Here is a 23841-nt window from a genome sequence, read left to right as displayed (position 1 = left end):
TCTGGCGTGAAAAGGTAGGAGAGGGAGGATTTTGCACAGGAGTCTTAGAAGGCCGAAGCAAGTGGCTGATAGTTCGGTCGCCTGGTGGTTAAAGTCGAGTGACTCGTCTAGCCAGATGTCCAAGCTTTTGATCGAATCTTTGGGTGCAGGGGGTGGTCCCAGACAGGGGAGCCAGAGTGGATCAATGGTCTTATTAATGGAGCTCCCAAGGAGCATGAGCTCTGTTTTGTCCCCATTAAATTTGAGGCAGGAGGATGTCATCCATTTGGTGACTGCTTCCAGACAGTTTTTCAGGCCATGGGGTGAGTTAGGGGAGGGATTTAGAGTCACCACTAGCTGAGTATCGTCCACATAAGTGACGATTTTTACTCCGAAGGGGCGGGCGATCTCAGCTAGTGGGCTCATGTAAACATTAACAAGGGTAGGGCTTAGAGAGGAGCCCTGCGGTACCCCACAATTCAGGGGTTTGCTGGGGGAGGTACTTTCACTCTCGAATACCTGGAATGAGCGGTCGGAGAGAAAGGACCTAAACCAGGTGATTGCCATTCCTGACATCCCCTTCCCGCTGAATGGGTGCAGTAGGATGTTATGGTTTACAGATAAAGAGAGACAGCAAGGATAAATAGGCACACACCCCAGCGTGTGTTCAGAGTTTAAAGCCCTTACTAAAAGCCTCGCAGAGCAGCGCATGCGCGCTAGCTCAGGCGAGACCTAAAAATGGTGTTCGAACAAATATAAGTATAAAGAAAGGTTTTAATATACAAAACTATCTAGTGATCATATTAATCTTCATAGAGTGGTGAATTCACTGGTGGTACCTAAAAGAATACATACATAGGAAGAATAAGAATGATTTGAAAAAATCTAGGTCAGACATTTGAACAACTGTGCTAGCGTTACATTTCAAAGCTATTCAGTCCAGGACATACAAACCCGTCCAAACGGGACACAACCATATACTGTATAGTCAATGTCTGTTATTCTTAGTATAGGTGAAAAATAAATTAATTTATAGACAACAAGATTCACCTCAATAACAATATACTGTAGAAAGGTTAATCCGCTGACATCAGGAAATGTGCCTCAACTCACCGTGGCATGCTGCTCAGGGTGACTCTCCGCCCTAATAAAGAATTATAGGAAGGTGTGCATGGTAAGAAAATAAATCTTCTGGAAGGCTGTAACAGTTCTAAGCATTTCAGAACAAGTGTAAAGATAAAATGTGCCCATGTAGATTAAAAACTGTCCATATACTCATAGGCGGTGTCTGCAATAGTGACTGAGGTATTTTCGTATGGCTGTGAAGTCCCTAATAGTTTCCCCAATCATGTATTCAGATGTCACTAAGGTTTATCGAGACAAGCGGGCAGCGTAATGGTGTTTAACACTAGGGAGAGACAAGCCAAATCCCTGGAGGCAGTTGTGTGTCTGCCTTGAAGTTCGTGTATCAATGCTTTTGATGGCTCATGCCTCATAACAGGTGTGTGTTGCGGCAGCACAGGGTGAACAAAGGCAGAACCTAGTGCAGTAACTTCCAAAGAAAACGTGGTGTTATGGGGAAAAAAAAGACTCTTAGAGCTAGTTGGCCTAACACATAAGTACAGCGTGCTTAGATTTCAGAAGCAACTGCCCCATTAAACTATGCAGCGGTAAGGCACATGATAACACTGCCTAGTTTAAACATAGATGCAGCATTCTTCAAGTTGAAAACTGCGGACGCGTTTGATGTGCATTACAATAACAAAGCTGTGATACAGTGAAGGAAATGGGCTTAAAATAGTTGATCTCCGCATGGGTGCAGAGTGCTTTATTTTCAAAACACCTGCCACATGTGCACTGAGAACTTTCCTACGACATGAGAGAGTGTGCTTTGAAACTTCCATATCTTTAACATGAATGCAGCATTCTTTACGTTTTCGTAATAAGGAAAAAAGAAAAGACGGGCTCAATGCACAAAAGATTCAAGTTAAAGAAAAAGGTAGGTTCCGGGATCCATTCCTGTATACAGGGAACACGCTGCCTCAGTGCAGAAAAAATTACAGGTATAACAAACGTAATGTCAGAGACTCATACCTGTATACGGGGAGCCAGCAATCCGTTATACCACAGCAGATGGAGGACAGTGTCCGGAGTAATTGCTGTTGCTCGAATAGAGGATCTGGGGCTAGCTAATTTGGCTAGCCGAATTTGGTGTGTGGCTACTCACTCAGGTTGTATAATCGCATTACTCTGATGCAGTCACGTGACCACGAGTACTTGGGAAATGTAGTCCCATGTAGGCAGCATGAATCTGAATGAACGCGCTCTAAATGCTGAAGTCTTTCTTGCCTCTGTCACAGACAGCCGCTTTTTCACGTGGAATAGAACCACTAAAGACGGACCTCCATCGAAGTTAAATGCAAATACCACGATGTACTGGCATGTGTTTTTAAAGAGTCAGCGCTGTATACCCAAGGGCAAAAGACCCATTAGTTAAATCAGCACACCCGAAAACCAGATTGCCCATAGTAGAAATTAGTGATTTGTGTGTAAACCATGCCCCTTGTACTACGCATGTATCCTGTTGCAAGCGGTCAGCCCCATATGTCTAAGGGTATAGAGAGGTCAGTGCACCCGAATCAGAGTGCTCAATCTTGTATGGATAAGTGTAGGATGTTTGGACCATTTCCAATGGACTGCCTGTTACAGGTATCTGGTGGAGGTAATCTTCTTCTGAGCTTATGAGAATATAATAAAAATAAAGATATATTTGAAAACATAGAAAAGAACAGGCAGTGTCCCTCGCACTAATTCTAAGGCACCTGGTTATCAGGAGTCATAGTTCTATATGGTTAGCCATACGTATTCTCTTGTATGTTAGGTGACCGGTGGCACTTCACCACACACCCTGAAAAATCGCTCACGTGGAAAAGGTCAAATCTAAAGGGCCCCCCTTCATCTGAGAAGGGACAACTCCCCTGTTCCTTTTGCAACCAATGGAGATTTGGGACTATCCTACATGGACAAGGGAAAATGGTGTTCAGGCCCTGTCCTATCCCAATCACTGCTTTTGTTCCCAGGGTTTGTATGTGCCAATTGGGATTTCAGTTATATGTGTGTATCAGCGATATTTTGGTCATCTGGCGAGGGGAAGATCAATCTATCACTACCTTCGGGAAATCTATTTGCTAGAACTAAGAGTGTGGCATGCCAATGACTGCTTCTACAACAACTTCAAGAAAATATTGTACTACCTTATAGTCCCTATTAATGGCCATAAACAGAATTTTCATAAAGTAAATAATTGGTTTAATACGGAATTCAGACTTTCACGTCGATATCCTTCACGAAGGACATCTCAGAAATCAGTTTGGACGGAGAGAGGTATAAAAGGGCCCATGCTTGGGCTAAGAAAGAATGTGAGGAAGAAAGACGGCAGTAACTCTTATTTTATATTATTATCATCAGGCTGCAGCTAGCAGGGTCTGATAATGTAAATGCAATCTTTTTTACCAAGCGCATGATTACCAAAAAGGCATCTTGGCACTAGTGTCATTTGAAACCTGACACTATGGGATATAAAAATACCTAAACATTTGCCTAGCAGTTAGATGCGAACATTAAACTATGGTCTGAAAAGAAAAGGCTTCAGTTCCTTCCTGAACTCCAATAGATTAGGCTGACCTCAAATGATTGGATAGATTTCCACCATTTGGAGGCGGAGTAGGAGAAACGTCTTCCTCCCCAATGGACACTTTCTATTCTGGGTACACATACCTAGTATTGCTGGACCATAGAGTACGAGAAGGGGCATATCATTTGCGCATCTTGTAGGAAGCGAGGGCCAACCTAATGCAGTGCCTTATGGGCACAGCATAAGGCTTTGAATTTAATTATTTCCTTAATAGGCAGCCGATGGAGGTCTTAAATGGCTTCAAAGGCTGAGCAGAACCTGGGGATGTTCTTCAGCACTCTTGCTGCCACATTTTGGACTGTTTGCAACTTATTGAGAAGACAACTGGGAGCCCATATAAAGATCAATAAAATAATCAATTTTAGATACATCAAGAGCCAGGATAACACTTTTCTTAGGCTCCATGGGAAAGAAGGCCAAGATTTTCTTTGAATGTTTTAACATAAGGAAACAGGAAGAGGTTACCTGATTGGAGTAATCAATAAAAGTGAGTTTTGAGTCAAAGACAACTACCCACATTTCTAGCCTTCTGTACTGGGAGTAGAAGGGGTTCGGAGACTGTGTGGCCACCAAAAGGTGTTCCAGAAGAGGAATCCTTACCAAATAGCACTAACTCTGTTTTTTCTGCATCCAATTTTAAGAAATCCTTCTGCATCCAATTAGCGACTTATTTTTTTGATAAACCTTTTTATTGGATTTTATCACATTACAAAGTTGTACAGTAATCAATCCAGACCGTAGCAGTGGTACCAACTATCATTAACATCATCAGGACCCCAAGGAGCGCAATCATAAACCCCTCCCCTGCTGATGACGGAACCGCTCCGTCATCAGCTACGGTTGGGCTGTGCTGATGACGGAGCGGTTCTGTCATGGCCCGGCCGCCGCGCCTGCGTGGCGCTGATTTCGCGCCTGCGCGGCAGTTTTAATGAGCGGGGCGGGTCATGACGGAACCGCTCCGTCACCAGCACAGCTCAACCGCGGCTGGTGACGGAGCGGTTCTGTCACCAGCATGCGACCGCCGAGCGGCCGCCCCGCCCACTTAGCGCTGCGGCGGAATAGCCGCCGCAGCGAAAGGGTTAATTACATAAGAAATGATTTGATGAATGTAGGACGTTCCTCCTATCATGCCCGCCGAAGGGGCTGGAGGCCTCGAAAAAATGGTCAATGGTAGGATTACAGCAGGTCTCCGACCTGCATGATAGTCATATCATATGCTAGTCATACTTGTTCTAAAATCTTTTGCCACTTTTTCAGGTTCTGCAGTAACCAATACCACTATTTGGGTATCATTGGCATAAAAGAATGCAGAGAACCATCAGGATCGAACTAGTTCAATGAATGGAGTGATGTATGCATTAGGCAAAGTCAGACGTATTGAAGATCCCCGAAACCCCACAAGGAAGTGAAAATGGGGCAGAGGTAAAATCTTCCAAAGATACCAATTGCCCTCTGTTTGACAAAAAGAACCTGGTCAGTTTGAGAGCAGTACAGTTGATGCTTATTTTTTCTAAACGGCTTAACAAAGAGAAATGGTTAACCGTATCAAATGTGGCCAAAAGATCCAATAAGATCAAGGCTGCATTAATCTCCTCAATTCATAATGGATCTGATCTCTTCAGTTGCTGCTGATAGGTTGACTCTGTACAGTAGTAGGGTCTAAACCCATGTTGAGCAGGATCCAGACAGTAGGCCTTTTTTAAAATGTTAGCAGGAAGTTGAAGGACTAATTTGGATCTGTAGTTCTTTAGATCTGAAGGATTGAGGGAAAGATTCTTTAGAAGTGGCAAAATCGATGCCTTTTTCCAAGCCTCTGGAAAAAGCCGGATTTGAGCACCATTGTATTAACAAAGTGAGATGAGCAGAAATGGTAGCTGAAACTGAATGGAGGGCAAGAATCTGCAAGGCTCCACATTTCATAGTGTTGATAAGATTAGAGACTTTCTCTTCAGAAAGTGGGGTGAATGTACACATTACCAGGAAATGGTAAGTTAGTTTATTCACCGTACATTACACCACTGTATCTGTCCCTAAAGATTATCTGGTATTATCTTAAAATTCAGGAATATTTTATGTAATTTGGCAAAAAGAATTTGGTTAGTTCGTCACAGCTTTTCGGCTGTGAGTTGCTACATTTTTATAACCAAAGGATGAAAGTGATTTAACTGTGTTAAACAATAGGCTGTAACTCTTCCTCCAAAATTGTTATTGGTGCCTACATTTTCTTTGGCATTTCTTGAGATCATAGGAGTACCATGGCATGGAAGGTGCAGACAGACGGTTAGTCTTCAATCTAAAAGGCCCTACTTGACAAACTGTCTGGTAACAATGTGCAAGATGATTAGCCTTAAGCAGCTCAAGATTTTCACTGATCAGAAGTGGCTTTCACTTCAGAAAAGGTTGAAGACGCCTGTTGTAAACACTTAATATCCCCAAAATCAAATAATTTGAAAAATGCAAACAAAATGTGCTACAAAACAAAGTTTCCGTTGGGCCAGTTCTGTGAAAGGGGCTCTCGTTTTTACACTTGCAATAATTGTCTAGGATATAGGACAGGCATGATGCAAATTATGAAAGGGACATGGGCACATATGTTACCTCCACCCTTTTCAAGTTGGAGTTCAAAAATATGGATCCAACCCACAAGGTTCTGAGTTTCTCAGAAGTGTACTGAACCCCAGACCGACCGGAGCCTTGAAACAGCAAGAGTATATTGTAGTTACCAGACAGCCCAAGAGATCTAAAACCATCAGAATCTACCCTCCAAAACTCTACACAAGAACAAAAAGAAGTTAGAATAGCCTAGTCCTTTTCCATGTCACCCTACCCCACAGCACTGCCACCAACCCCACCACAATAGCTTGAAAACCATAGCTCCTTTCCCCAAAACACTGCCATCATCCGTTCCCACAAAACACTGGCCCTTTCTGCTTGCCCTAAAGCTACTCCCCCAACACTGCAACCTACCCTCAAAACACTACATGGCTACACTGTCTGCTTTTTCCATAACACTGCCCTCTATCCTGCCACCCCCACCCAAACTGACCCCTACCCTACCATTGTCCCTATTGCCAAACACGACCCTCACCATTGTATCCTGAAAACACTGGACCCTCAGCACCAAAACACTAGTGAGGGAAAGCTGGATGAGAAGGGGTGAGTGGGAGCCATCAAAGAAAGACCAGAGGGCTCAATCAGTTTTAAAGCAGTGGACGGGGCACTGGCGCGTTTGGTGGGCCCCTTCAGGAAAATATTGGCCCACTGGACCCGGTGTTCCACTACATTTAAATCTTGCCTTGTCCCAGGTCCCACCACATCCCCCATGGGAGGTGGAACCCTGCAGTAATATACTGCCCCCTCTCAGGGGCCACCACACTGGGTAGCCCATGCCCCCTTCCATTTCCTTGCCTAGGGCACCCACAGCCCTGGGCGAGGATAAGGAAGAACGGGCAAGCTGTAGGAGTGGAGGAGACAGATGCACACTGCTGCAGCATGCCAGTATAACCTACCTGATCTTCTTTTTGGTGCCCCGTTCTCCGACGTACAGTCTGTTCTCTCCTCTGCCTGGAGAAGAGTCCATGCTGCAGCCAGGAAGGTCCTCCGGTCAGGCGGCAGGTGGTGGAGTCCGAAGCCCTTCAGATGAATGCAAAACAGCAGGCAGGCCGGTGAGGAGTAAATAAACAAAGAACACATCACTTGCCTGCTGCTGAAACTTCTCCTTTTATTGGCCCATTGGCGAGCGCTGGCTCAATGCAAGGATGAGGTAGCATTCACTGGCATTTTTATGAAAAGTGCAGGCTTGTTACAAAACTGGCAATTTCTTTTTGCACATCGCTAAATCCTGGAGGATATGAATGACAATGCTCCCAAATATAATCATGCCCCGTGGGAAACAGTGGCCTAAAATCTGCCGGTGAACACAAGCTATTCAGGATAGATGTGTTGCAGTAAAGCTTGTAATATGATGTGACTTGGACACAGCCAATTGCTTTGGTCAGGCGATTGACATCAGCGCCAGGAAACTTATGGTGTCAGTGCGCTTTACAAGTTTAGCCTAACATAACATAACATAACATAACATAACATAACATAACATAATATAACATAACATAACATAACATAACATGAGTGTGGAACTTCAGTGCATTGCCTGGATTAGGTCTATATGCTTCTCTAAAGATACCCGAGCATCGTTAATGTACAAGCTATTCGATGGCTCTCACCTTTTAAGCAAGAAAGCAGACTACGCCCCAGACAGATTCCTTGGGTCTGTCAGCCACCGCCACGCAATTTCATCACAAATCTCGTCCCCTTTTGGCTACAGTAGGGTTTTTCAACACTGCCAGCGCCAGACCCTGCTGCAAACCCAGCAGGTCTTCCAGTTCTTTCATGGCCATGGTATACAAAGGCAACGTCCAGGACATCATGCCACTGCGTGACCTGGTGCAGCTGTACAACCTCTTTGTGTCCTGCCAGTCACTGACTCACTCTATTATAGGCAATATCCAACATATTCTCCAGTGAATTAGATTATGCCAGTGGCAGACCCATCTCCCTATTCCACCCAGAGTTAACAGTGGCGACGGATGTATCACGTCTGGGATGGGAAGGCCGTATGGGAGACAGATTAGGGAACCCTCATCACCAGCAGAGACCCAACTCCACATCAAGCTGTTAGAGTTGCAAGCATTTCCCTTGGCGGTGAAGGTCTTCCTGCCCACCATCACAGGAGGGTGGGTGCAGCTTCTCACAGACAAGGCAGTCAATGACAGTGGTCTCATCAGGAAATGTCACACAAACGTGTTTGACAGCGAGCTGAGGATTCACTGGCTCCTGGGTATGCTGCCCAGAGATACAGAAGAATCCTTACTGGGTTGTATTGAATATAGTTTGAGAAGCATATGGGGGAGACGGTGATCTACCGTCCTGATGAGTCCACGTTAATTAACTGGAATGGTTGAAACATTGACTAAACAGGGACTATTTCATATAAATTATGTCTTCTAAGAATCGCCTTTGCTTAACTTGAATTGTACAAAAGTAATTTACAGCCGTTTTTGTGAACAAAATGTGGATCGGACTATTTTATCATCATATCACTTTCATCTTGAGCACTGCACAGTCATCACTCAACGATTAATATATACACTTGCTGCTGAGAATACAATTAGAATTTTTGGAAATGAAAAGGCCTCATCTGAATTCCAATCATGATAAAAATGGTGAATTAATATCTGCCCAGGGCCTCCATATGGGATACAGACCAGTGAGATAATGAACTCAGAGACCTCTGTAGTTGTTCACACTGCGCATGGGAAGCGCTTCTATTCATCTACGCTTGTCACTTCTGGAGCAGAATGACGTCGACACTGAGCTGCATGATATCTCCTACTGCGTGCAGCAGGACTGCTTTAAAGTTTGATGATCCAGTCTGGTGTGTGGGGAATATTCACACGGTAAGGAATCTGCAGGTAAAGGAGTATCCACCAGAAAGAGCGTTATCGAAGGCAAGAAACTGGTTTGTTATGTTTTCCTGCTGTCGTATATTATCTCATTCTGGGTGGTGAACTCTGCTTGCGGAGCACGCATAGCTCCTAAAAAATCTGCTCCAAGGAGCGTAGCGAGGTTTTTTTCTACGCTCGCGCTCTTCAACGTCATGTGCCTGAGCGGGGAAAATCTACCTCCTAATGAGATTTTTCCTTGCTCGCGCTCGCCGTAGTCTAGTTGGCGAGCAAAATCAACCTCCTGGGGAGGGTCGCAGCAGGTCACAACCTCTTGCGTTGAGAAAAACTTCCTTCGCATTGAAGAAGCAGCTGCACCCTCTTGTGCTGCACATGGTGCCATTCGCGATTATTTTTACAGGGCGGGACAAACACCAGGAGATCAAAATCACTACAAACGGCATGACCCTTACGCACTCCGCTGCTCGCTGAACTCCGCGTAGACCGCCAGAGTTTTTTTGTCACTGTGCGCCGTTCCTCATTGAGGAACTCCACATAGGCTTAATCTTATCATGAAAATAAAGATATCAGTCATACAAGGTTGAATAGATACCTTTTGGGTGGAGTAAAATTTAAGACATTATTATTGTGATTTTTTTGGCAATTAGTTGATTTATGCAAGCACTAACACTTCTTTATGTAAAGTAAAGACCTTGAGAGTTTTGTAACTTTCAGATACTCAAATTGTGGATTCAATTGCAATTAAAAATATTTCCAGGCCTGAAATTTCTTTGGAGGTTGCATGTGGGCAGCCTAAGTTATCCTGAAAGAGTTACTTGATGAATCCTATTGCAACTACAATATGTGCTTTCTCATGTAAAGTCAGGTTGTTAGAAGCTTTTCTGCAACTCAAGATACGCCTTACTTTTCACCTCATGTGGATGCATATCTCAGTCAGTCAGTCAAAATACTTTATTCGGTTCATAACAAAAACCACAAAAGTATACATGTCAAAAAAAGGGGAAAAACATTCACAATACAATATGATTAACCAACAGCAACAATACATTAGACAGGGGAAAAAAAAATGTCAGAAGAATTTTTAAACAGGAGCAATTCTTCTAGGTTGAAAAACAAGAAATCATTAATTAACAATTTCCAGGGTATCATCTCAAACTAACTGATTTTTCCCTCAATCTCATAGCTATATTTAAAAAAGTAGCAACATTAAAAATTTCCCACGTGTTGGACAACAGTTGGGGATATAAAAGCGCAGGTTTCACTTGTTTAAACCCTTTGTCCTTTGGTAGCGGTACAATACATTTTTTCCGTATCTCTTTAAAGTGACCACAAAAGAACATAAAGTGGACAGTATCCATTATTGAAAAGCCATCACAAGTACATAATTTCAAGTCTATATCCTTAGTCCAGCATGGGCTCCCAGATATGAGTAGATGAATTTTATTTAATCTAAACTTTGTTAATAGATATCTATGGTTGGCATTATTAACAACTTTCAGATATAATTCTAGGTCATTTTCTGATGTTACGACTAACTGATGGGCTCTCACAGTTGGCTTAGTCAACTCGGAACCCTCTCTTTCCATCTCTCTATGTAGTTTAAAATTAGTCTTGACCCATTTTATATCTTCTTTAACCAGTTTAGATGGCTCCTCAAATAATTCTGGCCGTCCCAATGAGACTGCAATATTTCTCACATAACTTAACCATGGTATAGAACCCCAATGTACTAGTCTAAGGCAATCCATCAGGATCTCGTGGTTTACCTCAACCTCTGGGTTTCACCACACCATGATCCACTTTAAGAGGGGGGCAATGGCAATTCGGTCTTCTAAATAACCCACCCCCCATTCTTGGTGAATAATAAAACCTGAAGTTGATTGTGGTACAGAAAGAATAGACTTTAAAAATTTATACTCAGCCACCTGTAACAGCTTGACATTCTTAAAACCCCATAGATCTGCACCGTGCATTGCTATGGAAACACATTTGGCGTCGTAAACTTTTAACACTGCTTCTAATGGTTTTACCCCCAATTTACGAGAAAAACTCAAAACAGCGGAGATGGACCTTACAAAGGCATTTCTTTTCTCGGACAATTGGGGAAGCCAGGTGGAATTTTCGTCAAAAACCACCCCTACGTATGGAAATTTGGTTACCCTAGATAACCTTTTTCCATTGCAGTGTAAGGTCATCAGCTTCCTATTCCTGCCCTTTGTGCCCACACCAATGATGTGAGATTTGGTGTAATTAATGCCAAGATCCAATGCAGACATAAACTTGTGAAATGAATTTAAGAGACTTTGTAGGCCCACTGGTGTACGTGATATAAGTGCGGCATCATTCGCATATAACAAAGCGGGTAGAGAAAACTTGCCTGCCTTTGGTATATCTTTACAAACTGTTCCCAGAACGCTTGCTAACTCATTAATATATATAGTAAATAATAATGGAGCTAAAATACAACCTTGCCTGACCCCGTTGGATATTCCTATTTTGCCCGTGCAGTTCCCCTTCCGATCATATCTCACTGTAGCAGTGAGATCCCGGTGAAGTTACGCAAGAAAGTATACTATATTCTCGTCAATGCCCATTTTAAGAAGCAGTTCCCATAGCTTGGACCTGTTTACTCGGTCAAAGGCCGAGGACAGGTCCATAAAAGCTATGTACAAGCAACCTTGCTTCGCTAAGGTATAGTTTCCAATTAACAATTGAAGATTAAGGCTCTGATCTATGGTGCTACGTCCCTTTCTAAAACCGTACTGTACAGCCGACAGGGAAATGGTATCCTCGAGCCAGTCGGATAGTTTACACAGTACCACTCTGCCAAGGACCTTCACTGCGGAATCTATGAGAGAAATTGGGCGGTAATTGCTCGGCTCTCCTCTATTGCCTTTTTTGAAAATGGGTACAATTACCGACTGCGACCAGGTCTTTGGGATACCAGTTGTCGAAATTCTATTAAAAATATTAGATAAAACTTTGGACCATGTTGCTATGTCGGACTTGAAGAGGTCGGCTGGTACGCCATCCGGTCCAGGGGCCTTATTGCTAGTCATTTTACTGATGGCTTCAGCCACCTCAGCCTCATTCACCACTAAGGTGTAAGAATGGGTAACCCCCATACTTGAATTATCACCCTCTACGGACATGTGTTCATAGACTGATTTAAAATGGGAGCACCACTTGTCCTCTTGAATACCACAATCTAAAACATTATTACATGAATCTGGAAAATAGGGTTGATTGATCACTGCCCAAAATTTTGCGATATTTTTTATGACGTCTATAGAGGTCAGTTCTGCCCAAGCATCTTCCCTGATCTCCCGCCTCCTCTATTCTACTGCTCCTTTATAAGCTTTCCTTAATAATGCCACTCGTTTCCTATCAAGGGGCTTACATTTCAGGGCCTCCTTCAATTTACGATTACAGGTTGAGCAGTTGCGATCAAACCAGCCAACGGATCCCGGTTCTTTAACTTTACCATTATTTGTTAGATCAATCATGATCTGGCGGCAAACCATTTAGTATGCCTCCACTACCTACCTATCCCCTGCTTCCTTATCCATACAGATACGCATCTCCTCACCTCTACGGTGGAAAAGGTTGCCTAGGAAATCCTCGGGATGATTTTACACCATTTAATTCTCCGGGCCTGATCTCGAGGCCCGGATATCCAGTTTGTTCCCACGGTTTGATTTCATCTGAGATCTGCTGAGGACTCCACTGACTCGTAAAAAGACAGGATTATGATCACTAAAGTGGGACCATACCGGGGAGTAGTCTACAATATTACGCCCTAGTGTTAGGCTTGTAAAGTTATAATCAATAGTGGACCCGCTGCCATTACCCTTGAAAGTTGGTATATTGATGTCATCCCCCATAGGCAGCATCAGCCCATTTTCCGCCAAGATGTATTCCAATAATGTCCCCTGTTCCGTGTGCTCAAAGTGAGAGTCAGCTTGTTCAAGGGGGGCAAAAGGATCGTTAGGCGGACATTTATCTGGGCATCTGTGAATATTGAAACCCCCAATAGAATTACATAACATTCATTGTCTGAAAGCTCCTTATAGTCTGCTAAAAAGGAATGTAATGCTGTCAGTTTACTCGTTGAGGTAGCTCTATCGAAAGAATTATAAAAATTCACAATTAACACATTTTGGGCACCTTTACAAATGATTTGAACTGCCAAACAGTAGGGAGAACCTGAGTCAATCATTGTGTGTTTACCTGTAATATTAGTTGCCACTAAAGTTACCAGACCTCCCCTTGCTCTACCTCTAGTAGTGGTGACCGCAGGGAGAAAATAGGTGGTATAACCATCCAAAGTAAGTATGTTGTTAGTGTCCCAAGTCTCTTGGAGAGCAATGATGTCGACGGAACCTACAAATTTCCTCCAGATAGGATCATCGATTTTATTCCTAAGCCCGGCAATGTTCCAAGTTCCTACCTTAGTATATCTTCTATCTCTAAGGACATTCCTGCACTCAGGTTGATTTACTGAGCTAGCTTTTGAGGCCTTGCAAGTGCCAGGCTCGTGGGCGATTGGGGCTAATACCCGATTATCTATGTCTGTAGCCCTGGCCTCCGAGCCCATATTGATCAGGGAAACTGGATTATCCTTATTTCGCTTATCCAAGTCTGATATAGTAGCCACCTGCTGTCAATCAACCCAATCTAGGTCAGTCAGGCACTCATACTGATTTGCCATCGGAACATTGTAGGGGTAATTTAAAGAATGAGGGACCTCGGCATAATTATAATTGTAACCGGCAATCACGCCATTGCCCCTACGCCTATCTACTTGGAATCTAGGGTCTTGATTATGCCTGCCTCCTCTACGCTGAACTAGGTTCCACCCCTCCTCACTGGCCCTATCCCAGCCATAGGGGTTCCTTTCCCTGGGAACTTCTTGCCTCATACCTCCTTTATGATAGGTTGGCTTTTTAAGCCAACTCCATCTATTATCCTGTTGGTCTTTGGCCGTATAAAAATAGGACTGGGGTCTGGCCGTGACCAAAGACCCGTTGTGATTACGGGGATTCCCCCTACAAATATATTCTACAACATGTGGATCTTCAAAGGTCACTACTATGCAATCACCCTGTATTGTTTTCCGGTTATGACCTACCCATGGCGTTCTCTCAACCATTAAGATGTTACCACAAAAATTTGGTGGTAGAGGGTAATTATTCATAAGCCAATGACATACCTTATTTTTAAGTGCCTGAAAGGTTTCTGAATGTGAGGGGACCAGTTCTGTTACCCCCGTCAGGATCATCACATACGGGCAGGCGTCTGGCGGGAGGTGAATATTACGCCGTGTTTGGTTTTTTTCGGTAGTGGCAAGGTCAGTTTGTGGGGCAGGAATTGTGGGAGTTTTAGGATTAGCTTGAACAGTAGGCTTATTTGCTGTTTGAAATTGAGCTTGGGAACTTACTTTGTTAGTCACAGGGATAGGTGGATTCGGGTTCTGATTCTTTGTCGTTTTCTTATTTTCTGTTACTATACTCTTAGCCGCAGACCGGGGTTTAGTGGCTGCAGTAGTGACATTGGTGGCCCTATTAGCGTAGCTGCTATCATAAAACCTGATGTCTTTGTGTATGTCATGAAGCACTTTTTCAATGCCATGCAGTTTGGCTTCTAGGGGTGCAAGTAAGCTTTTGATGATTTTAGTTATGGTGCAGCCTATAGATTCCTCCTCCCCGTTAATTACCCCGGGTGTATCAGCCTTTAACAAATCAACTATGGTGCTGTCCTCAAGAATATCCGCCAGGGAATCGTCCAAAATAGTGTCATCAATAATGGTCAAAGGTAAACTGACAGTGTCAGAGCCATTTTGATCTGCCCCACTTGTCTGTCCGGTAGGCTCCGTTACAGGGTCTCTTACCTCTACTGAGCCGCCCGTGTTGCTTATGTCCTCGCTAGTTTTCCTAGCTTGAGTAAAACGAGCTTTCTTGGCTTTAGATGCACTAACAAATGGTTGCTTTCGTTTAGGAATTGCCCCCTCCCTCTTCCCCCTTCTTTGTTCATCTGTGCATACCGACTGTGGGACTACCTGAGGTATTGTCTGAATTTGCCCTGTGCTGGTCTCCGTAGGGATAAAAGACTCAGCCTGGGGATTAAGGAGCAATAAATCTAGTGGGTCTTGCTGACTGCTGTTCGTGTTATGAATATCAACCAGAACCTGGACTGGGTTAGGTATATGTAAGGATTTGTCTGGGGTGCGGGCTGAGCCAATAAGACCCAACGACGATCTCTTAGCTAATGCCAGTTCGTGAGACACCCTTCTTTCCACAGTACAATACCCTCATTAATCAAAGAATTGGTGCGCACGATGAAATTATCTAGCGTACCGGTCAATTTTTTCCCTCCCGCAGCTGCCATGCTTCTGGTTTCACGACACTCCATAATCCTTGCCAAAACAAAGAGCAGGAGTGGCGGGAGCCACAGGCACTATTATACAAATAAATTATATCGAGATAACAACTGGGCTGGTCAATAACACCCCCGCGCTGATCTAACAACTAAGACACACAAAGGGTACTGACACAATAGTTTCAGGGGAAAACCGAGAGTAAAGAGCCTAGGCCCAGTCCAGTCTCTTCCGGCCTCGGACAGCCACAGACGGTCCCGCCCTTGTCCCGGGCTTCTCCCGGCGCACTCCCGTGCAGCGGTAAACTGGTCTTGCTAAATAGGGCGTGGAGAGGGCAGGGGGCGTGTCAGGCAGGGAGAGCGGACCAGGTGGTTCGAATTGGTCTCCACAGGGACTCCTGGGATTCGGAGTCCCTGTTAACGCTCGCAGCCCTGCAGCAGCCCGTACCTTAGCCCTCGCACTCCACAGGTCCTGACAGTTCCACTTCACAATCCGCGAAGCGGGACCCGCGCAGCGGGTCCGGCGAGCGGGCAACAACAGCCCCAGCAATTCAGCAGGCAACAGGGAAAAGGGCAGCAGCCTCAGCGCCAAACAGACACAGAAGATTCCCGCTGTAACTCCAGGTGTCCCCGCCTTTCAGTGTTCGAGGGCGGGGGCGTGTCAGGCAGGGAGAGCGGACCAGGTGGTTCGAATTGGTCTCCACAGGGACTCCTGGGATTCGGAGTCCCTGTTAACGCTCGCAGCCCTGCAGCAGCCCGTACCTCAGCCCTCGCACTCCACAGGTCCTGACAGTTCCACTTCACAATCCGCGAAGCGGGACCCGCGCAGCGGGTCCGGCGAGCGGGCAACAACAGCCCCAGCAATTCAGCAGGCAACAGGGAAAAGGGCAGCAGCCTCAGCGCCAAACAGACACAGAAGATTCCCGCTGTAACTCCAGGTGTCCCCGCCTTTCAGTGTTCGAGGGCGGGGGGCGGGTCAGGCAGGGAGAGCGGACCAGGTGGTTCGAATTGGTCTCCACAGGGACTCCTGGGATTCGGAGTCCCTGTTAACGCTCGCAGCCCTGCAGCAGCCCGTACCTCAGCCCTCGCACTCCACAGGTCCTGACAGTTCCACTTCACAATCCGTGAAGCGGGACCCGCGCAGCGGGTCCGGCGAGCGGGCAACAACAGCCCCAGCAATTCAGCAGGCAACAGGGAAAAGGGCAGCAGCCTCAGCGCCAAACAGACACAGAAGATCCCCGCTGTAACTCCAGGTGTCCCCGCCTTTCAGCGTTCGAGGGCGGGGGGCGTGTCAGGCAGGGAGAGCGGACCAGGTGGTTTGAATTGGTCTCCACAGGGGCTCCTGGGATTCGAAGTCCCTGTTAACGCTCGCAGCCCTGCAGCAGCCCGTACCTCAGCCCTCGCACTCCACAGGTCCTGACAGTTCCACTTCACAATCCGCGAAGCGGGACCCGCGCAGCGGGTCCGGCGAGCGGGCAACAACAGCCCCAGCAATTCAGCAGGCAACAGGGAAAAGGGCAGCAGCCTCAGCGCCAAACAGACACAGAAGATTCCCGCTGTAACTCCAGGTGTCCCCGCCTTTCAGTGTTCGAGGGCGGGGGCGTGTCAGGCAGGGAGAGCGGAACAGGTGGTTCGAATTGGTCTCCACAGGGACTCCTGGGATTCGGAGTCCCTGTTAACGCTCTCAGCCCTGCAGCAGCCCGTACCTCAGCCCTCGCACTCCACAGGTCCTGACAGTTCCACTTCACAATCCGCGAAGCGGGACCCGCGCAGCGGGTCCGGCGAGTGGGCAACAACAGCCCCAGCAATTCAGAAGGCAACAGGGAAAAGGGCAGCAGCCTCAGCGCCAAACAGACACAGAAGATTCCCGCTGTAACTCCAGGTGTCCCCGCCTTTCAGTGTTCGAGGGCGGGGGGCGTGTCAGGCAGGGAGAGCAGACCAGGTGGTTCGAATTGGTCTCCACAGGGACTCCTGGGATTCGGAGTCCCTGTTAACGCTCGCAGCCCTGCAGCAGCCCGTACATCAGCCCTCGCACTCCACAGGTCCTGACAGTTCCACTTCACAATCCGCGAAGCGGGACCCGCGCAGCGGGTCCGGCGAGCGGGCAACAACAGCCCCAGCAATTCAGCAGGCAACAGGGAAAAGGACAGCAGCCTCAGCGCCAAACAGACACAGAAGATGCATATCTCATGTTTAGTTAGATCTCCTTTCTGAGTAAAACGTTTCTGGCTTTCCCCTCCTGTATAAGGCTTTAGTCCAGTGTGAATTCTCTCATGTGAAATGACATTGTATTCAAGACTAAACCTTATCTGACATTCAGAGCACACAAAAGGCTTTTTTCAACCCGTGTGAGTTTGCTCATGTCAAGTGAGAAGTAATTTGTAAGCTTTCCCTGCATTTCTAGCACTCATAAGGTTTTTCTCCAGAGTGGGTTCTCTCATGAAGCATAACACTGTCTTTCAGATTAAAGTTTTTATGGCATAAGGATTTTCTCCAGTGTGAAGTTTCTCATGGTGGGATAGCGTTTTTCTCTGCAGCTTTTCTGGCATTCAGAGCACTCATAAGGTTTTCATCAGTATGAGTCGCTTATGGTTAGTGAGGTTGTGCCTATCAAATAGGAATTTCGGGAATTCACAGCGTTGGTAATGTTTTTCCCCTGTGTGCGTCTGCTCATGTAGAGTGAGATTTAGTTTAAAATTTATGCTTTTCTGGCATTCGGAGAACTGAATTATTTTGATGGTGTGTTTTCTTATGGCGCTTGTAACCATATCTACCTCTGAAACTTTTCTGACATTTAGAGCACTGATAATTTTTTTTCTCCAGTGTGGTCTCTCACATGTTCAGTGAGATGAGATTCATGGCTGAAACATTTTTGGCATTCGGAGCACTGATAAGGTTTTTCACCAGTGTGGGTTCTTATATGATGAGTGAGATACTTTTTGTTAATGAAAGATTTCTGGCATTCAGAGCACTGATAAGGTTTTTCCCCAGTGTGGGTTCTTATATGCTGAGTGAGACTTTTTTTTGTAATGAAACATATCTGGCATTCAGAGCACTTATAAGGTTTTTCCCCAGTGTGGGTTCTTATATGCTTAGTGAGATTGTTTTTTTGACTGAAACATTTGTGGCATTCAGAGCACTTATAAGGTTTTTCCCCAGTGTGGGTTCTTATATGCTTAGTGAGATTGTTTTTTTGACTGAAACATTTGTGGCATTCAGTGCACTGATAAGGTTTTTCCCCAGTGTGGGTTATTGCATGTTGAGAAAGACTGTGTTTGTCTCTGAAACATTTCTGGCATTCAGAGCACTGATTAGGTTTTTCCCCAGTGTGGGTTATTGCATGTCGAGAAAGACTTTCTTTGTTACAAAACCTTTCCTGGCATTCAGAGCACTGATAAGGTTTTTCCCCAGTGTGGGTTCTTATATGATGAGTGAGACTCTTTTTGTAAATGAAAGATTTCTGGCATTCAGAGCACTGATAAGGTTTTTCCCCAGTGTGGGTTCTTATATGATGATTGAGACTGTTTTTCTGACTGAAACATATCTGGCATTCAGAGCACTTATAAGGTTTTTCCCCAGAGTGGGTTCTTATATGATGATTGAGACTGTTTTTCTGACTGAAACATATCTGGCATTCAGAGCACTTATAAGGTTTTTCCCCAGAGTGGGTTCTTATATGATGATTGAGACTGTTTTTATGACTGAAACATATCTGGCATTCAGAGCACTGATAAGGTTTTTCCCCAGTGTGGGTTCTTATATGCTTAGTGAGATTGTCTTTTTTAATGAAACATTTGTCGCATTCAGTGCACTGATGAGGTTTTTCCCCAGTGTGGGTTATTGCATGTCGAGAAAGACTTTGTTTGTCTCTGAAACATTTCTGGCATTCAGAGCACTGATAAGGGTTTTCCCCAGTGTGGGTTACTGCATGTCGAGAAAGACTTTCTTTGTTACAAAACCTTTCCTGGCATTCAGAGCACTGATAAGGTTTTTCCCCAGTGTGGGTTCTTATATGATGAGTGAGACTCTTTTTGTAAATGAAAGATTTCTGGCATTCAGAGCACTGATAAGGTTTTTCCCCAGTGTGGGTTCTTATATGATGATTGAGACTGTTTTTATGACTGAAACATATCTGGCATTCAGAGCACTGATAAGGTTTTTCCCCAGTGTGGGTTCTTATATGATGATTGAGACTGTTTTTATGACTGAAACATATCTGGCATTCAGAGCACTGATAAGGTTTTTCCCCAGTGTGGGTTCTTATATGATGATTGAGACTGTTTTTAAGACTGAAACATTTGTGGCATTCAGTGCACTGATAAGGTTTTTCCCTAGTGTGGATTATTGCATGTTGAGAAAGACTTTGTTTGTATCTGAAACATTGCTGGCATTCAGAGCACTGATAAGGTTTTTCCCCAGTGTGGATTATTGCATGTTGAGAAAGACTTTGTTTGTATCTGAAACATTGCTGGCATTCAGAGCACTGATAAGGTTTTTCCCCAGTGTGGGTTATTGCATGTCGAGAAAGACTGTCTTTGTAACAAAACCTTGCCTGGCATTCAGAGCACTGATAAGGTTTTTCCCCAGTGTGGATTTTTCTATGCTGAGTGAGATTGTATTTGTAAATGAAAGATTTCTTGCATTCAGAGCACTGATAAGGTTTATCCCCAGTGTGGGTTTTTCTATGCTGAGTGAGATTGTTTCTGTAAATGAAAGATTTCTGGCATTCAGAGCACTGATAAGGTTTTTCCCCAGTGTGGGTTATTATATGCTCAGTGAGACTTTTTTTTGTAATGAAACATATCTGGCATTCAGAGCACTTATACGGTTTTTCCCCAGTGTGGGTTCTTATATGATGATTGAGATTGTTTTTTTGACTGAAACATTTCTGGCATTCGGTGCACTGATAAGGTTTTTCCCCAGAGTGGACTTTCATATGTTCAGTGAAATGAGATTTACGGCTGAAACTTTTTGGGCATTCAGCGCACTTATAAGGTTTTTCCATAGAGTGGGTTAATGCATGTTGATAAAGACTCGGTTTGGTACTAAACCTTTTCTGGCATTCAGAGCACTGATAAAGTTTTTCTCCAGTGTGGATTCTCATATGCTTAGTGAGATAAGATTTACGCCTGAAACTTTTTTTGCATACTTTGCACGCAGAGTGGTTTCCCTCAGTGTGGATTCTCATATGATCAGTGAGATAAGATTTACGCTTGAAACTTTTTCGGCATACATTGCACTGAGAGTGGTTTCCCCCAGTATGCATTCTGTCAAATTCTGTGAGATACGATTTATGGCTGTATCTTTTTTGGCACAAGCAACCTTTGTCCCCAAATTCGGTTATTTTGCCTCAATTGAGGCGGGTTCTCTTACTTATATACCACGGTAAGAGTGAACCTGATTTTAGAGTCGGGCTTGTTTAGATAATGTTCAGCATTTTTCTCTAAAATAAACTGTGTGTAATCTTCTTAACACTTGAATTGAGCAAACACCTGTTGAAATTGTTCTAGCAGATAATAGTCTTTAGGTAATAGCCTCTCCGGCAGCAAATTATTTTGTGACTGAAGTTTTTCTCCAATCAATTTATATAGATTCTTAGCAATGCAGTAATAAGGTGTTGGTCTGAAATTTAATGATTGAACTGATAAGTACCTTTTTGCACTGATGTAAAGGCAGTAACTGAGGGAGTTAGAATGTGCACAGTACTATTGTGGCTCACCAGTCGCAGAACATCAGTTCCTTTTACCCTTTCTATGTTTGGTGTAAGGTTAAGGTTTGTAGTTCTGAAGACAAGGATTTATTTACATTACCTATAGCGCAACGGTGCTCATGTAATCCATTTTTATATTTAACAGTTTTACATATCACTCATGCACAACAGATAATGTTGAGGCGATTTACATAGAATTACAGAACAGTACACAATAAAAAGGAAAAAGGAAACATTCTGAGATGGTCATGAACACAATAAAGTGGTGAATTTTTAAGGTTTTCGCAAGAGTGAGCAGAGTGGGTCGAGGTGATATATCTCGAGGCATATAGTCTCAAACTTGCGTAACTGGTTAAAAGCGGTTGTTGAACAAAGGTGATTTTCCAATCTTTAGCTTGTTAACGTGTCAGCTTCGGAGTCTTCTTTCAGCGTCTTTTCTTTGATGATATGTAGAAGATACCTTTTCTTATAACTTTCTTTTATGCAGTGTGTGCTTCCTCTCTGGAATTACATGATGCTTTAGATGAACGTTATTCTGTCATGCTGAGGTAATTTGTCTTTCTGATAATATTTCAGATGAGGATGCTGAAGTGGTCTTTCAACATTATTTCTGATGCTGTGTGCACAGATATGGCTTTGCTCTGGGTTAATAAAATGCAAAATTAGAGACTTCACTTACAGGTATTGTACTTTCCTCGCTGGATTTCCTTCAGTTTTTCAAAATAATCCTTCTTATGGCACTGACATTCAGTTGCCTAGTGCTAAATCTTGCTTTCTTCGTCCGTAATTTCAATTACCTATAGTATTAAAATTAAATAGTTAATACATGTACATTTCCAAAAATATAATTTACAAGCCAAATCAATGCAGAATTTTGAAAATGTTGAGCTGTGTTTCAGACACAGCAGAGTGTAGAATGGTAGCATGAGAGTACTTGGATGTAGGAGTGAGGATTTGTAGAATGTTCAACATTTTATTAAGCTCACAAAGGATACATGTACCCTATGGACTTGTAACATAGAATCCCAAAGGCAGATATTGAAGTCATATGGACTGGCACCAAACAAATATTAAAAAAAGAATACTATTAATTAATTTGTAATGTAGATTTCTGGGACGGGAATTACTCGTCCACGGACAAAAGGTGTTTTCCCCTGCCCTGAGTGACCACCTACTTGTATCTGGCATCCTGACTTGAGTTTTGGCCTCTGCCACAAGCAAATCTATTGTGTGCAGCGAGGACTATGCCTAGACCAATACCTCAACTATGGTCCAGAGTATGAATCATGGGCAGTGAAATTAAGGCGTACTTTCATGTGTTCATTTTATTCCACCTGATTATCAGTTGTTAGGTTTTTCTGCACCTGGACTTACTGGGTGCTTTTCTGCACAATTTTTTTCCAGACAGAAAAATTAGATTGCAAAGACGCATAATACTCTGGGTGCAGCAGAAGCAGCCAAGACTTATGCTGTCATTTTTACTAACTGGGGGAAACACATAATTCTTCCCTCTGTTGGTGTTCAAAGTCGTTGTCGGCCTGTGATTCGGCATTGAGTGCAGAGCGTACCGAGTAGAGCTGAGGGGCAGAGCCGAGCAGGAGTTGATGAGCAAGCGGAGCCTGGGACGACTGCCCGGGTTTGTTTTGTGACCAGTTCCCGCTCCCGAAAGTTTCTCCCGCTTCACCCGCGTCTTGTTATACGGGCGCTTTAAGTTCTACAGATCTGCTGTGGGGGCAGGAACGGCCGCTGCCAGCGCCGCGGTGCTAAGGCGCTGCTAGGGCTGCTCGTGCGGCGGCCGCTGCAAGGGTTAAAGGATCCTTGGCCTGCGGTGCTGCTGGTGCGGCGGCTGCAGCAGGGCACAGAGGAGAACAGAGGAGCGCAGAGGGCACAGAGGAGCCTTTGCCTGCCATCTGATTTTACGTATTTACTAAGCATTGAGCAGAGCAGAGCTGAGTCGAGGAGTTGAGGGAAGTGCCTACATTTGCCGTCTGTAGAGGGACTGGCTCTGGATCCCGTTCTTGCTCCTAAACGATTGCCAGGATTCTCCCTTGTACTCTGGTCAGCGATGAATAGCAACGAACAAGCAATGAACAGTTAGTGGTGAGTGGCAAGAGGTATGTGGCGGGTAGCTAAAGTTGATCGGTCCGTAAGTCGCTGAGCCATTGGAGTCTGTAATAAGTCTGTAATACAAAATCTGAGAAAGTATGCAAAGGGGAAAGTGACAATAGTCTTTGACCCTCTTGAAGCACCCCTCGACCCCTGAAATACTCTGGATGCCTAGACTACAGCCCTACCCGGAGCCCGGATATTAATGAATCGGCTAATTAATTAATTAATTAATTAAGAAACCAGCAGTACCAGCGGATTCTGCACCGAGGTGTGCTTTGGGGGTATTTTCCTTTGGAGTTATTTGGTGGTGTTTTTGTCCTATCAAAGCACCCTTTGGTCTTGTCACCGGCCCCTTTGATTCTCTGAAAGAAGCAAGACTTCTTCACCTTAGAGGGTGTATTATGAGGCCAAGAAAGGAGCGGCCACCTTTCCCTCCTATCAAAAGGAAAAGAAAAATACAACAAACACTAATACTAGATACGTTTAAAATAAAAACAGGCAGGAGACATATA

The 23841-nt window shown here is 44.5% G+C and overlaps 1 protein-coding gene across 3 annotated transcripts in view; it reads right to left on the bottom strand.

The window, feature by feature from the left end:
• Positions 1 to 23841, bottom strand: part of LOC147683784 (uncharacterized) — a 99233-nt gene that overhangs the window by 17584 nt on the left and 57808 nt on the right. For 2 of the 3 annotated variants that reach the window (XR_015300970.1, XR_015300969.1), the window contains exon 4: positions 21900 to 22017. Coding sequence is in view for 1 of the 3 variants with exons in the window: in XM_086944147.1 (XP_086800273.1) it covers positions 18305 to 20776 (2472 nt within the window). In the remaining 2 variants the exon portion in view is untranslated. Of the gene's footprint in view, positions 1 to 18211; positions 21722 to 21899; positions 22018 to 23841 lie in introns of those variants that run through there. The other variant, XM_086944147.1, reaches the window with a different exon arrangement.

This window comes from Lissotriton vulgaris, chromosome 11 (assembly GCF_964263255.1).
Source record: "Lissotriton vulgaris chromosome 11, aLisVul1.2, whole genome shotgun sequence".
Lineage (NCBI taxonomy): Eukaryota > Metazoa > Chordata > Amphibia > Caudata > Salamandridae > Lissotriton > Lissotriton vulgaris.
The sequence above is the reverse complement of the archived record's forward strand: the minus strand, read 5'-3'. Positions and strand labels throughout refer to the sequence as shown.